Raw genomic sequence first — 16834 nt, forward strand, 5'->3', positions numbered from 1 at the left:
TCATTGTTTTCTCCTTTCTCTTGTGTTACGGGCTCCTTCGGGACACAGAATGCCAATGTTGCCTCTGTGCTCCTCTGCTTTGGCCAGGTATCCTAAAAAGTGTTGGTCAAATATACGTCTTAATTACCACTAAACCTACTGCTCAATAGTCACTAAGATAAAGAATTTGGTAGATCTAACGATAAAAATTCTACAAAAATTATGCTTTTGGATTTTGATGTATTATAGTGTGTACCCGTAGGTTGTTTAAGATACAAGGACACAACACTAATTCACATTAGTCCATTACTTTGGATTCTTTCTCCTAACAATACAAATATGAGAATTTAACTACGTTTACAATTAAGTATTGTTCAAAATGAAACTTAAAATCTTCAATATAGTCTTTGCCATGTGGAATTAATTTGTGATTAAATGGACTGCATATAAGGTTCACAATGTTATAAGTATGATGTCAAAGTTTACCTATGAGAGAACGCTGCATAGTTTCCAAACTCATTTACTGCATACAAGACCTTGCAGGATATTTGGTCCTATACAAAACATCCACGGAGACATCTGTTCCACACCAAAACCAAAAGGTCCTTGAAATTTGGTCCTGCTTAAAATGTCCATGGAGACATGTGGTCCACGCCAAAAGGCTGTTGAAATTTGGTTATATCGAAAATGTCCATGAGTGTTTTCAGTCTATACCAATGGTCCTTGATGTCTGTTTCTGTCAAAAATGTCCTTGGGTTCAAATGGCCCATAACATTTATTTGTACTTCTGGCTAAAGGTTTAATAAAAGTACTATCATGTTTTATTGGTCCAACAAATGTGTTGTGGCTGTATTGTCAATAATAACCCTTTTTAACAAATCATGGACCAAATGCCTCAATGGATGTTTTAGATGGTACCAAATATGACCAAATATCAAGGACCTTTGAGGGCGGACCAAATGTTTCCGTGGATTTTCTGGACAAGATCAAATGTTTACTAATTCAGACAAGGTCTAACATGGATTTGATCCCTGTCCTCTAGAAAGGCAGAATCTAAATCATACAATCTGATATCAATACATATTATAAGCCGTTAGGTAAAAGTACTAGAACTATCGATGAATCATAACTAAGATAAGATATTCAGTCTATGTATAGATCATAAGTGAAATCACCTTTAAGGATGGGGGAAAAAACATAGATTACCATAAATAATGATAAGAAATTTATCCTTAGATTAGCCTAAACAATCCATAAAGCTTTAAGGATGTGCCAGAGAACCAATTTAAATGACAAAGGTGGTATGGCTCTATAAGAAGAAATTGTAGGAAAGCTCAGAATGAACTTTAGGAGTAGGAAAAGTATGATGAATAAATTAGAGGAAGTATAAGAGGGGCATATCTGAATGCCTGAACAAATAAGTAACAATTTTGAAAACAATTAGGTCTGAAATGAAACTGTGTCCTTTTACAAATAATATACATTAAAAAACTACAAGGTTTTTAATTCTACTTTAGGATTTTAGAAATGGAAGAACTGTTACTAAGTGAAGAATTGTTATCAACCACTAACAGATCAACTTTGATAAACTCATAAGATAGTTTCTAGACAGGAGGGAACAGACAAGCATACGAGTAATTTCTGTTCCCTGCACAAACATCAATGCTTAGCGGGAAGACTGCTTGCAAAAAATTTGGTTGGAAACTTTCTATGAATCACTGCTGCTCTTATGTAGATACAAATTTAAATTTAACTTCCACCCCCTACCATCACAGCAGGTTACATTTCCAGGAACAGCAGTCATTTAGGAGTTCACATGGTGGTTATAGAATATGAGAGAATTCTAAAGCATAAATGCTGAATTTTAAGGTTAGTGAATTAATAAAACAAAAATAACCCTACATTAATTAGACTGGTGAAATCGTATTTTAAACTCAGTTACCTAAAGTATACACATATATTTTCAAAAAGTAATGCAGCAATTTGTTAAGATTCATAAAAATCTTTTATCTTCAAAATTTCACAACTGGAAATTTCTTGTAAAGAAACAATTCAACAAAAGATTTGTACTACTGTACTATCTATAATATAAAAAGAATATGTTTACTACTATGTTTTTATCTATAATATTAAAAACCTGATATTGAAAAACCTAAATGTTTGAAAAAAGGGAAGACTATGAGTTAACTATGCAGCCCTTAAAACTATTAACAAAACTGATAGTAATGCTTTAAAAATATTATGTAGAAAAAAATGCCAAACTGCAATATGCTCTAAGAATACAGTAAGTGAAAATAGGTATCTGAAAAAAAGCTTAAGGAAAATGAACAAATGAAAAAATTGTTTTGGAATAGTGGAATTACTGGTAGTATGATTCTCTTGTGAGGATTTTACTTAATGCCAGAACTTAAAAAAAAATCCTAAATACTTCCAAAAACAATTCAGAAAATAAAATATTAATAGTGGATAAAAATAAGATTAATAATTGTGTGCTAATTATACATTTAAAAATGCATTTTTCTTCTGAAATACACAAAATGGTTTGCCAGTTTTAAATGATATTTACATATTTGTCCCTACATTCTGCATTCAAGTACTAAAATGTACTTTATGCTGACAAATTTTTCTGCTTCCCAGGCCACTCAAGAATAACTGTACAAATTAAGTCAGAATATTCTTATGACTCATCATCTATTCAACAAGCGTCTACCAAGTGTTTAATGTGTACTGCTCATGGCAGCAGGGGCCAGAAGTCTCATTTTCCATCATTTATTTCTTCACTTCTCTCCATCCTTTAGCTAGCATACTCCCTCGACTACACCTTTTATTCTTGTCATATACTTCATGTAGTTCAATGTTCCATTTCAGGACCAAAAACTTGTCTTAATTCTAACACTTTAGTTCTGCGGCCAAAAAATTTTCTAGAAGAATGTATCTAGATCATACAATCACATGGCGATGCCTTTCGTATTTTAAAAAGAAAGTTATCTTCTCTATCTGTATTTTGTACTCATCATAAGAAAGTCACTCAAAAACTTTCTTCCAAAATTATTCTCTTCATTTTCAGTGTCTCCAATGCCAACAAATTTGCAATTCGGACATTAATCATAAGGTCTTCCTTAACTTAAAATGAAAATGAAAATCTGCCTTACCCTTCCTGACATATAATTGTTACTCATGTCTACTGCTGAATTCACCGAATGCATGTTCTAAACTAGTATTTTCTATGATGAATACACTATTTCTTTTTCTTTCTTGTCCCTATATCGTGGCTCGTGTTTGAAATGATGCTAATAAAGTCGTCTTACAAATTAATCCATCCTACAACATATATTTCCGAATCTTTCTTCTGTTATCATTCTAGTCAATTTTTCTATAGCAGCAAGCAATACTTAACTTACTTTTCCTTATAAACATTTCAAGGATATGATATCCCATGTTTCCTAATATATTTTTTTTTCCCGTCCAGAATCTAGTAGTCCTCCTTTCTACCTGTTTCTTTTGGTGTCTTTCAGGATAAAATACCAGTGCTGGCAGCCTTGGCTCTACAGGGTTCTGAACTACCAGGGAATCACTCTGTACGTGTTCCTTTGACTTACACTTAAGCAATGTCACCTTAATTTTAGCAGCTGCCACTGGCTGAATGTAGTTCAAAGTGCTCAATACATGTTTACTTTCAAAGTTAACAAGTAAAACTCGCCAATGATATAAAAATGGATTTTTATATCAGCAGACTTATGTGACATCAGTTTTAATTTGGCAGTAATAAATTAAAAACTAAATATAGGGAAAGGCTTTACAATAGAGGGATCTTAGCACTTTAAATTGATAGACGCCAAGGACAAAATTCAATAAATAGCATATACTTAAATAGCTACTAAATGAGGTATTCTAATTTCAGAAGACAGAGTTCTGAATCTAGTACTCTCAGTTTCCTAGTTATGTGGGATTATACCATAAGTGTTAAGGCATTTCACGTCAAATTTAAAAAGTGAATGAGAAGTTATAGCAGTTAGGTATGAGGTCTGAAAAATAAGACTGGGAGAAAATGCTCCAGTTTTGAGAGAATGAAGATAAAGATAAAACTAAGTAGGTCTTAAGAATGTCTCTGAAGATAGTGATAAAATGAGAATTAGCCAACTTAAGATGGAAAGTTTCTGGCCAAAACAGTAAAAGTAACATGAAAACAGGAAAGGTTACCTGAGGAAGCATTTAAAATTTTGAGATCATCAACTCAAAGAAGTCTCCTCCATTGCAATTAAATATAATCTGCCTGTGGATTTTTCCTAAACAGGTGTAAGACCAAGTACCCTGACCACAATGGGAGACTATAAAAACCTAACCTAGGCTTCACCAATTTAAAGTTAAATTTGTAGCCTGGAAGTGATCTCTGAAGCTCTCTAGCCCTGAGTAGCTAGGGTTACTTGCATTAAGTTATCCAGCCTGCCAAAGGCACAGATTTCCTCTCAGTTCACATTAGTGAGATTACTTGTATGGAGTATGATTTAATGTTAGGTTTATGATCTGATAAGCTAGGAAATTTAAAAGCAAGTCCAGTTCTCCGCAAACTGAGTGACCTGTGAATCATTAGGACAATTCTATCCTCACCCATGCTATGTGAAAACCTTTGGTGTACTGATTGAGAGGTCTAGCTCCGAAGTCAACCTGGGCTCAAATTCCAGCTCCGTGGTTCTTGCGGCAAGTTAACTTAAGCTCTCTCTGACTCAATATCTACATCTCCAAATGGAGACAATAAAAGTACCCATTCGACAGTGCTGTTTATGAGAATTATGAAAGACAGTGCATTCAAATTGCATAGCAGAATACCTGGCATATTGTAAGCAAATAATGAATGTTCACTTCATCTACTAATATTTTTTCTTCTTGGTGCTTGGAAGCCAAACTATGTAAGTAACGGTGTTGAGTTCAAATATTAATTATTTTTGTCTCAAGTAAAGATATGAGACTTGCTAAGACAATACAAAAGGAAAACGCTTTTGTTTCTGAAAGCTGGCATGCTGTCCAAATGAGTTTCTCTTCTTGTTGCTATGGCTTAGAAAGAATTTAGATGGAGAAGAGAGAATGAATAGGAAACATTTGCTGACTTTAATACATTAGTGACAAGAGAAGAGCAGAGAACAAGCTGCAGGTATGATAAAAGGAAGAGAATACAAACGTATTTACCGATGTAAAGACTACTACTAAACCTGTGAGTCTAAAACATTGTTCTCTACAGTCAACATATCTGTGAATGAAGAAAAGTTTGTTCATCTGCAGTTTCTTAGTAAGTAATTTAGTAGAGCATTTATTGGGGAATCTGCAGGTATGAGTATGATTTTGGGGATTGGAGATTAATGTGAACAGAGAGTAGGTTTCATTAAAAAGGAAGTGCAGTGTGGTTCAGAGTACAGACTTAATTAAATCTGGGCTCTGCCACTTATGAGCTGTATGACATTGAAAAGTGACTCATCCTCTCTGCTTCAGTTTCCTCATCTGCAAGACAGACATAACAACAATACCTGCCTCATAGGGTTGTTGCTGAGATTACATAAGTTTGTATGTGTACAGCACTTAGAAGAGTGTCTGGAAGTACAGCATAAGCGTTAACAGATATGGTTATTGAAGAACAATCCATGGTGAGGAAGGAAGCGACTATGCGAGAGTGAGCCTGTGTTCTGGAGAGGCAGCACTCTGTGCAGAGGGTGTTTGCTTCTGGGCTCGGAGAGTTAAGTTCCTTCACTGGAAACAAGGCCCTGGGAAGAGCAGAGGAACCTCAGTGGCAGCAAGACGGCAGGGCTGTTACTGGAAGAGACTTTTAGATGTTTTCAGAATCAGAATGTCACAAATGTATCTTGAGTTTTTATTATAGTGTGTGTCCACATTCTTACACAGGTTATCTACCTACAGCTTTTAGTCCATATATATAGTTAAAATTTAAGAAATCACGTTACCTTCTAAACCACTTGAAAGTACATTCTGGCACTAGAGAGGGTGGGGGCTATAAACGCAAATACTCTTCCTGAAAATAAACTTAAAAATATCATCATATGTGTATGTGTGTGTATATCAAGCTTCAGCAGACTATGGCCTGCTGCCCATTTCTAATGGCCTGAAAATTAAGAATAATTTTTATATTTTTAAATAATTGAAAAAAATACACAAAGGAAAAGATTCCATGACACATGAAATTCAAATGTCAGTGTCTGTAAATAAAGTTTCATTGGAACACAGCTGCATTCATTCATGTATGATGTCTATGGCAGCTACTGGGCTACAATGGCAGAGCTGAAAAGTTGTGACCGACCCACATGGCCTGCAAAGTCTAAACTATTTACTCTCTGGTGATTCTTTGAATGGTGCTCAATTTCTTAAAGGAAACTAACTCTTCTAATGCTCTGTAATGCAGAACACCTTAAGGAGTTCAGTGGCGTACCTGTCTGAAAACTCGAACCCATCCCGAGCTGCTTCTTGTTGAAAGTCTGGTCCTACCTACAACTTCTTATGTAGTCCGCTACTGAGAAGAAAATGTAGAAATAGAGAAAAGGAACTATAATCTAATCAAACACCTACCATGTCCCAACAGATTATATTATTTCTTTTAGTTCTTCACAACAATCTTATGGAGTTGGAATTACTATCCTTATTTCACTGAGGTAAAGAGAGAGGGTCAGTGAGGTTAAATGACTTGCTGAAGATAATAGTTAATAAGAGGCAAAACTGGGATTTGAATCCAAGTCTGACAATCCAAAGCCTCAGTTATTTCCACTAAATCAGAAACTTTCAAATATTATAATTATGACTCACAGTAAGAAGTACATTTTACTTCATGATACAACATAAATTATAAATATATACAATTGAACAAAAGTTTCATGAACCAATACTGATCCTTAAAATGTGCAATGCACTCTGTTGTTTCTTATTCTAGTCGATAAGTTAATGATCAATAGTCACAACCATCATCTGATTAGTTTAAAAAAATTATTGCCCTAAATCACAGTGTTTCTCAATCTAGGGAAGAATTTTAGTGAGGTTCTTCAATTATTATAGAGTCTGGTCAACCTTGCCACTGGTCTACTTTTTTGTGACAGTAAAATCATAGAATAACCACATTTTAGATGTCTGTTAGAGGTTATCAATCACTGTTTTGAGACAAGTGATTTGTGAGACAACTGGTTTAAAGAGTATGTTCCAAGTGCTTTGTATGTTTGTTTAATCGTAACAATTCTATGAGGTACATAATATTATTCTCATCTTACAGAAGAAGAAATAGGCAGAGAGTCTTAGTTGATTTGCTCAAGGTTGCACAGTGAACTCCTGAGGCAAGATTCAGACCCAGATGGTCTGGCCCCTGAGCCACCGTCCTAACTACCTTCTCCAGCACCATTAGCTGCAGAACTTCAGGCCTGGGTCACACTCATTTTTCAAAGAAACAACGTCAACAGAATTGACTTAACATTTAACTTTTGGTTTTTTAAAAAGAATTGGTCATATAAAGAATAGTGTCATGTCTTTAATAAAAGTGCTATTAAAATGCCATATTAATGATATTGTCACTGTTCCCTATGTCTCATCTCTCCTGGTATAATAGATGCTTTATTTTATTAGGAAATAGAAGTTTACACAACATCTTGATTCCATTTTTTTGTCAGAGTTTTCCTGTGTCTCAGAGTTAAACTATGCTTTTATCATTAACAGATAACAGCTAATTTTTTATGGCTATGCTTTTCTGTACAGCAGCCTATCATTTTCTTCCTCACATTTAGTAACACTACATTAGAAGCTAGACAATTAGAACTGAGACAATTATGTCTCATGCTTTCACTGAGCTGAATATTTAATGGGAGAAATGTGCCTTACGTAATTTCACGATTTCATTATTAATGATAAGTATAAGTTCTGTAAAGGACAAATACAGCATGCTTTAAGAATATATTACTGGGAGATCCAATATGTCCTGAGAGTAGTGACATTCATGCTGAGCTATGAAGAATAAAAGGGAATCTCCCTAGAATGATTTCTAGGTAAAGAGAAGAAAATATAGAAGGTCCTGAGGCAGGAAGGGTGGCTCTTCTAGTAAACTTTGGTAATTTGTCAACAGGACCAACAGAACACCTTCTGCTGGCATCTGCCCAAGACACTTGCTAGGAACAGGAAAAAAGTGAGAGCCGTCTAGCTTACTTAACTGAGGGTGATTCTGCTCTACGTGGGAGGGGGGAGTGCAGTAGTTCTCAAGAAAGAGTGAGAAAAAAGAAAAACCTGTTTAATTTACTGAATGTCCTATCCCAGGTGAAAAAAGAAATTGGAAAGCTGGAGAAGACTGTTATAAGAGGGTGATCCTATTGATCATTTTTACAGTATCTACAAGTGCATACAAAACAGCCCAACTTTCTTTTACTTCTAATCCTACAAAAGGAAAAGGACTGCTGCTATCCTGGAAGAAACCAGGGATTCATAAGTGTTACCACTATATGGGAGTGAAAATGGGAACAGGTAGAGCAAAGAGGGAAAACAATTCTTCCCTGGACTTTTGCCTTTATTCTCAATCAATACTTGTTAAAATAAATAGATAATTCAGAAGACAATTAGGGCTATTAGTTTAAATGTTTACATAATTCCTTTTATGTTGTATTATAAATACAAGATTTTTTCTTGTTTCACCCTCACCTCCTCCTACCCCCCTTTTTTTTGCTGCCAAGCTTTTACCATTAATATTTCTTTGCCATAGGACAAATAAAGCAAATTTTAAAAATTGGTGGTAGGAGGTTTTCTAATAAAAATAAGGGCAACCATTTATAGGAAGTTTATTATATACCAGGCACTGTATGAAATGTTTTGAATATATGATTATTTCAATTCATCACAACAACCTTTTGACCCATTATCACATTTATGTCATCATTGAGGAAAATGAAGCAAAAAGAAGTCAGATAACTCTGTGCCAAAAGTCACAGAGTGAGAGATGCCATAGTCCATTAAACGGATGCTATTCCTCGTGGAGTTCATTCTGCCTATTTTCTGAACACAGTATATCTGCTGGATCCCAAAAGAAGGCTAAAGAAGATCCAGGGGAAAAAATAGCACTCTTATGATTCTTCAGCCTACTGTCTTTTACTAAGTGAGAACAAGGCTGAGTTGAATGAGACTGGGCGAAGAAATTAAAAAGGGAAGTAGGCCAGATATAATAACTGGCAGTTATAAACTGGAATACAAAAATATATATATACAAGTTAATCTCCTGTGAGTCTAGTTAAAACACAGACTACTGAGTTCCATCCACAGACACAGATTCAGCAAATCTGGGGTGGACTCCGAGAATTTGTATCTCTAACACGTTCTCAGCTAATGCTGCTGGCCCAGGAACCACAATTTGAAAACCATTGGCCTATGTATACTACATAAATTCACTCTCTTACATGGCTATAGTGAGTAAAACCGCACACTTTTTCTGCGCACCAGAACATAAATAAAAGGACTACTTTAGAGTTTAAAAAGATACAGAATTTTCAAAGAAACATTTAAAATTTTTTCAAAAATATAACATTTGTAGTATACTAAAAATATATGTAAAATATGTAAACTGTAAAAGCCATATAGTTCTCATAACTAATCCATATATAGTGACAATCAATGTCTTCAAAAACAACTAACTTCCTTTAATATTAAACTATATTTTTACAATCGCCAAATAAGATTTAATTTTTAAAGAATACATATAAGCTTTCATAATTAACATATACAGTAGAAACAGGTTAAATTTTAAATCTTTTTTTCGTCATTGGCATTCTACAATTTTCACTAGTGAATAAACACTATGTTAACTGAAGACTAACAGAATGTATAAAATTTGACAAGAAAAAAATTCAAAATTTCCAAGATATACAGTAAAACTGCTAAAGACACAGGAGTATTTTATCCTAAATTTACCAATTTTAGTTATTTTGTTAAATAAAGAAAGCATAAAATTTAAGAATGGGCTAGACCATTCTAAAGTAAGCCTTCGAAAATAATGATAGATCCAAATATGTGGTGACAGAAAGGAATCTAACCATGGGCACTGAACGCACAATTGTACACCTGAAACTTAACTAGATTTCATTAACCAATGTCACCATAATAAAACTAAATTTAAAAAATGATAGAATAACCTTCAGTGCTACTTGAGCAATTATATACAATGAATATTGGCAATGAAGTAAAATCTTACCCAGATCTAGTCGTTCTGAACTCCACCTTGAGGATAGGTTTGCATGGTTCTGGCTTCTTCCCATCCTTTAACTGTTTTCCTAAAATATATTTTCCTGAATTAAATTCTAAAATTCTAAGTTACTCTAAATTCTTACATTGACAGTTTATAAAATGAAAGTGAAATATAATGAAACATTTTTAAGTGATTCTGAAAGGAAGTATTGAATACAAATTAAGATATTTAAAACGATCAAGTAAATTTACTGTTTGAAATTCAGTGATGAAAAGTAAATAAAATGAATAAGTTTGTAACAACATTTAAGCCATATAATTCTAGTGAATGAAACTGATAGTCTTCCCAATGTTCTTAATTTCAGATAAGCAAAATAGAATTTCAATTTGCTAAATGAATTCAAATTTTAAAATATCCAAATTTTAGAAAAATAAATCTAGGTCAGATTTCCACCCAAGTGTGACAGGCTATGCAATTAAACCCTATGCTAATAAATTGATATATTTATATTTATAAATATATTTATATTTATTTTTCTAAAGTAAAATCCATCCATTGTAATGTATAGGAGACAGCTAAAATACACCAACCTCTATAAAATGTCAGGAACTCAAACTGTCAAAGAATTCTGATTATTTTTAAAAATGTTTGTTAGTTTCTGTTATCTATTTCTACAGGTTCATTATACAAACAACTCAAAAAAATATAAGAAAATAAGCCATCTATTCCCATTTCTTAGAGATTAATTATTCTAAACAATATTATTCTTAGAGATCCCAAACACACATCCTACCCCCACACTTATTCTCTTCCTTCCCAGCTTCCTCATCCACTCCCATAGTACCTATCTCATTCTAATATACTTTATATTTTGTTTGTTGTCTGACTCAACAACAAGAATGTAAATTCCTTGAAAGGAAAGGTTTTTAAGTGTGTATGTGTATTCTGTTAATGTATACCTGCTGACAAATATTGTTTGGCATACAATAGGTATTCATAACTATTTAATGAATGAACACATTAATAGTTTTTCCTTAGAATTGATTTCTAGAAAAGGGATATCTGGATAAAACTGTATTCCAGAAAGATTTTACCAATTCATATTTACATCAGCAGTGTAAATGAGTATTTTGCCATACCTTACCCAAACAATGCTATTTTTTTTCTGATTTGGTAAGTGGAAAGGGTATCTCATTTTAATTTATATTGTTTTAATCTCTAACTAAATATTCTTAGGCTTACCGATCATCTATATTTCTTCTTTTAAAAATGTCTTATATCCTTTACCCATGCTTGTATGTAATCTCTATATTTAAAAATAAATTTAATATTCAAAGATCATTAACATATATGTAATATATTGCACATATTTTCCCCAGTGCCATTTGTGGTTGAATACTCAGAAATTTTTAAAAATTGTACAGAAGTATACATTTTAATAATCAACTCTATCAGTCTTACCACGTTTCCAGTTAAGAAAATTTAAAATCCCAAAATGTCAATGCTTCCAAAATTAATTTACAAATTTAATATAATTAGAATCCCATCAGCTTTTCTTGGATTTGGACCCCAATGGCCTTAAAGTTCACACTGTGGACTCAATGCCTATGACTGGCTAAGGAAACTAAGAAAGGAGATTAACTCCCAGAATGACAGAGAGAGGACCTCAGTGAACTCGCTTTCCCACAAAATTTGAAATACTAGCAAAATTTAAGTTAAATACTTCAAAACTCTGGAAACAAAGCAAAGCCACAAAATGAGTGAGACATTGTCTACCCAAAAGAAACAACTGCACCTCAGTAAGACAAGGGAGACTGCCATTCCGATGGAGGATTATCCTCATCCTTCTTGTTCCCTAGCTCAGTGGCCAGTTAGAGACCAAAAAAGGCATTAGTATCAGTCAACATAGAAGACTGAAATTTCTTTGCATTTTCATTAAAACCAGCTTCCCTAGAGCACAATCAGTATTTTGTTCCAATCTGAAGCTCTCTGGAAAACTATATTCCCTAGGTACTGTGGCAATTTCATTTGACACAGACATCAGCTCAAGGAGACAGGTGGCCCTACCCTCTAGGACATCACAGAAATGATAGCAATCTGCTGGTAATATCTAGCTGCCTAAGGCTATGGTTTCAGTAGAGACAAGAGCTTGGGTGGGAATTAAAAAGAATATCCTGAAGAACTAAAATATTCCTGGAGATCTAAAAGGCTGTATACACGTCCAAGGTTGTGTGCATGCCCAGGAAAGATCTGAGAAAAAGAGAAGGTCGAGGTCCCAGTCACTCATCTCTGGCTGACTTTGAGACCTTGAGCAAACAGGAAGTAATAATAATAATAATAATAATAATAATAATAATAATGGCAGAAAGTAAAATGAACTCTAATACCGACGCTGGCAGGAACATTAGAAAGAGGTACTCATACATAGCTGGTAGAAATGTGAATGATAAAGCCTTTCTGGAAAGCAGTTTGAGAACATTTATTAAAAACAGAAGTACAAAAGAACCAAAATCTATGGAATAGGTACAGGATGGTAATGGCAGCATAATTTGTAGTTCTTGAGAACTGAAAACAAAGTGAACACCCCTTAATTTGGAATGGCTGAATAAATTGTGGAAAATTGTGAAAAAAACAGTTGGCTGTTACACAGCCATTAAAATGAATGAATTAGAGCTATGCCAGATATCTGGATTTTCCTAAAGTACAGTGGATTAAGAAAAGTAAAATGCAAAAGGCTAATATGACTATTTTATGTAAAATAATGACCCAAACCAAATCTCATATGTTTATATGTTTATGTCAACATGTATGAGTTTAGAAATATGTATTTTAAAAGAACACCTGTCAGATTTTTGATATAGCTTATATGGTAGGGAAGGAAAGGGGACTGGGCTATAATGTGGGGGAAGGCTCAGGGAGCAGGGACTCATATGATATGATCTCATTTGTGTACAATGAAGTGTATGTACATGAAAAAAACCATCAGTCTTTTTTGTCTTTCTCTTCTTTGGTTCATGCTTAGGAAGTTCTTTACCACAAAAAACATATAAAACCTTTCAATTTCTTGTAATTACTTATAGTTTCATTATATTTAATTATTTTCTGAAATATATTTTGCAATAGGGGAGGTATTTTTCCTCTAATTAATAAATTATCAGCTATCTCAGCACAATTTTTTTAGTTCTTTTGAGCTGTAACTGCCAGAGAATAAAGTGCACATATTTAAAGTGTACGATGTGACAAGTTGTAATAAAGGTATGCACCTCTCAGTACTCATTATCGAACCAGCATAGCTTTCTCCACTGATATGAAATGCTACCTTTATATTCTAAATTTTTATTAATGCACACATGTCAGCTGGTATTGGAGCACCTAATCCTGCCTTAACTTGGGATCCTACGAGATCACTTCTTCACCTTTTTATACAGAAATGCTGATGCAGTGGGATCACGAACCTCTGGCATCTCAATATATAAGAATCAAGAAGTGATTAGTGATGGAGGTAAGCAGAACAGAATAAGGGACTGGAAAGGATTGCCGGGGGAGAAAACTAAATCGCTGGGGTGGGAGAGGGATTAAGGAAAAAAGAAACGTATGGGAAAAAAGGTTTAAATCCAAAAAGTGGTCCCTCATGCTGTACAAAAAAACAAAGTAAGAATTTCAACCTCTACTTCAATTTGTTCAGAGACATACAAACTTTCAGTAAAGAATTTAAATGTTTGCTCCGAAAAAGGCCAGCATCAGGCATTTCTCCTCTACCACCAAAGCTCTAGTGGGAGTGTCAGACTGACATAATTTATAGACCCAAATTTTACACTTATTTTCAAAAATTATTTTGTTACATACTTTTTTTATGAAGTAAAACAATGATGTAGATATAACTCAATTTAACTTATTTCAGTATTCACCAGTAATCTTTCAGTGGCTGGAACAATTTCTAAAGAAGGGCACTGGGTATATTTGCAAGTTTTGTTTTTCAAGTCTAAGCTTATATATCTTGAATAAAACCTGGATACGTACAAAATTCTTAACTTTTTGTCTTGCTCAACAATCTTTTGATATTGCTCTATATGTCTAGCATTTAAATTTATAATAACGTTTAAAGCAGTCTAATTTTTATTTCTTTATAAGTAAACGTTTTTCTATCCCCTGTTAGGATGCTAACAGTGTAGTTTCATCATCTCTGTAAATAAAAAATGTCACAGTTTGCAGCGATCTTTCTTCATTGATCTTGCTTGGGAATTAGTCCTATTGATCTGCATACTGTATTTTCTTTCAACTCGTTTTTAAAACTGTATCACTGACTACTGCTTATGTTCCAGAAAGGTTAATTTATTCCTCTGTAATCCAAAACAAACCATTTTCTAAATCAAATCAAGTAATAAGGTACTAGCCACGATTTTATAAAGCCATATAAATTAAAGGATGTTCAGAGAATCAGTAGATTTCACCACTAGGTGTCATTTCACGTCTTACTTGTTATACTATCAGAGTAGCAAAACTCTGTGCTTGTTCTTTCAACTATCTGTGAACTAACTTGATAAATTGTTGAAAAGATCTAGTTAATTAAAAAATTTCACTTGATAAATCACATAAACCTCCACATTATATATGATTTCTTATCTCTTACTATGCCCTGCTTCCCATTCCTATAAGCCGCCCAGCCACAATGAATTAATTTGTCCAAATTCTGTTGATCCTAATTCCAGAATTTTATTCAGGTATGCCTATCTCCTGTTTTCTGTCGTAACTGAAATCTTCTTTAGTTATTGTTTACTACTGCAGTGGCTCCCTGACTGGCCTCCATCTTCTGCCTCCAGCTCACCTGATACACTATCATCAAAGAAATATTTCCAAAATATAAATGTCATGATTCTCATGGTAAAACTATTCACCAGGTCTCCATCATGAAGTTCAAACTCTCTCTTTATCATATTATGGCATATACTCATGCCTCCATATGCTTTTCTGTCTTTGTTTCCTGATACTTGCCCAAAGGAAGTGTAAACTCTGGCAATATTAAACTATTCACAGTTTTTCAAGACCACTGTGCTTTTGATTATTTCTTTGTGCCTTCTGATTAAAATGATCTTTTATGCTTTTTTATCTCATAACATCCCACTCATCCTTTACATGATCAAGCCCTTGTAACCTGAATTTATGAAATCTTCCAATACCCTTTATCCAAAAACATATAGACTACTTCCGTTTCCATATCATACTATGCATACCTCTATCAGCACTTATCATAATGTATTATAGTTGTCAGCTTATAGATCATTTTCATTCACTGGACTATGTGTTCTTTCCAGTATTTAATCCCTGTACATAGGAGGTGATCAATAAATGTCTGTTGAATTCATAAATGAAGATACATTAAAATGAGTGAGGATCATTGACAAAAACAAGTGCTTCCTGAGTTTTTAATTTTGCATTTAGAATGCAGAACACATTTTCTTACTGATACAGCTATTACACAGCAGTTATGTTCTCAGGCTAGAGCTGGCTACGGTATATACTCACACGTGACTACTGAGTACTTGAAATGTAGCTAGTCCAAGGTAAGGTGTGTTTTAAGTATAAAATACAAACTAGATTTCAAGAAGTAAAAAAAAAAAGAAATGTGAAATAATCTCAATTTTATATGTTGATTATATGTTGAACACAATTTTTGCATATTTTGGGTTAAATAAAATTTATTACCAAAATTAATTTTACCTGTTTGTTTTTACTATTATTAGTATGGTTAGTAGTGAATTTAACAATTAACGTATAGTTCACATTATATTTCTATTGAACAGTGATATTCTGGAAAATAAAATGATTCAAACTGGAGAATCACACTGTTAATATTAGTCTGAAATAGGGAGAGTATTCTTTCCTTAATGAGTGGGGAGATAGGAGTTAACTTACAGCTGGACTAGAGACACCTAGATATCTGTTGTTGACTCTTGGCTAAAGGCAGTGGGATTTATGATGTGCTTGTTCAAGGTCCAAAACTCCTGGTGACCTCAGTGTGGTAGTTTTCCTGAAGGCTGGCAACTGGCCTAATGGTTTGGCAAAAACAACTTTAGCACTGGAAGAGCCTTCCTGAAAGTTTCTCTTTGCATTCTTAGAAGTGAAATCTTGGTAGCTGGAGCTAGGAGACTCAGTACAATCCTTGTATGAACATGAGTCCCCACAAGAGCTTGCATATGGAGTGTCTCTGAGAATGCTTACCTGTATTCTTTCTCCTGCTGCATCACATCCTTTGCCTTTAAATAAAAGCCTTATTTGAATATGCTCTGTGGAGTTAGGTAAGTCCTCTCAAATATATAAACTAGAGTAAACTTTGCAATGAATTATATAAGAAACTGAAGTATAGCGTTATTGCTTATTGAATTTTTATGCTTTAGGTGAATCTAAAAGCAGATTAATAGAATTTTTTGTATGAAACATCCTTAAAGTATTAAAATGACTTTTATTTATATAATTATTTTTCCTTCACTTCAGTGACCTTTAACAGAATAACAGTTCCCCAATCTTGGTTAAGTCCTTGATAAGTGGATTGACTGTACTGATAAATAAGCTCCAGAAACTAAATTTTAAAATGTTATTATTGATAATGGACACCTATTAGTTTTGACCACCTAGCATCTCAATTTCCTCTGTGAA

The 16834-nt window shown here is 33.7% G+C and overlaps 1 protein-coding gene across 6 annotated transcripts in view; it reads right to left on the reverse strand.

Moving 5' to 3' along the window:
• Positions 1–16834, reverse strand: part of STXBP5 (syntaxin binding protein 5) — a 150989-nt gene that overhangs the window by 65613 nt on the left and 68542 nt on the right. For all 6 annotated transcript variants that reach the window (XM_039846957.1, XM_039846953.1, XM_039846952.1 and 3 more), the window contains exon 9: positions 10187–10265. In XM_039846957.1, coding sequence (XP_039702891.1) covers positions 10187–10265 — 79 coding nt within the window. The remainder of the gene's footprint in view (positions 1–10186; positions 10266–16834) is intronic.

This window comes from Pteropus medius, unplaced genomic scaffold, assembly GCF_902729225.1.
Source record: "Pteropus medius unplaced genomic scaffold, Ma_sr-lr_union100, whole genome shotgun sequence".
Classification (NCBI taxonomy): Eukaryota; Metazoa; Chordata; class Mammalia; order Chiroptera; family Pteropodidae; genus Pteropus; species Pteropus medius.